General features: G+C 66.4%; 1 protein-coding gene across 1 annotated transcript in view; it reads right to left on the minus strand.

Moving 5' to 3' along the window:
* Nucleotides 1–39: 39 nt before the first annotated feature.
* The window catches only part of PARP6 (poly (ADP-ribose) polymerase family, member 6), a gene marked incomplete at both ends in the record, with an annotated part of 4,576 nt that continues 4,404 nt past the window's right edge, over nucleotides 40–211 (minus strand). Inside the window, 1 exon segment of the mRNA XM_010078990.1 lies at nucleotides 40–188. Coding sequence (XP_010077292.1) covers nucleotides 40–188 — 149 coding nt within the window.

Here is a 211-nt window from a genome sequence, read left to right on the forward strand (position 1 = left end):
GAGGAACCACCGTGACTGTGCAGGCCGGGCTGGGCTCACCCTGTCCCCAGCACCCACGGGGGCTGTGTCCCTGTCCCCACCCTCCCACAGCATCTCCCCGCGTGTCACCTGGGGGATGGTGTTCATCCGGTTGTACCTCTGCACCAGCTCATCCTTCGAAGGCATCCGGTGCTGCCCTTTCCCCATCCCTGTGGAGAAGCGAGGCGGTGGC

This window comes from Pterocles gutturalis, unplaced genomic scaffold (genome assembly GCF_000699245.1).
Source record: "Pterocles gutturalis isolate BGI_N339 unplaced genomic scaffold, ASM69924v1 scaffold27038, whole genome shotgun sequence".
In the NCBI taxonomy this organism is placed as follows: Eukaryota; Metazoa; Chordata; class Aves; order Pterocliformes; family Pteroclidae; genus Pterocles; species Pterocles gutturalis.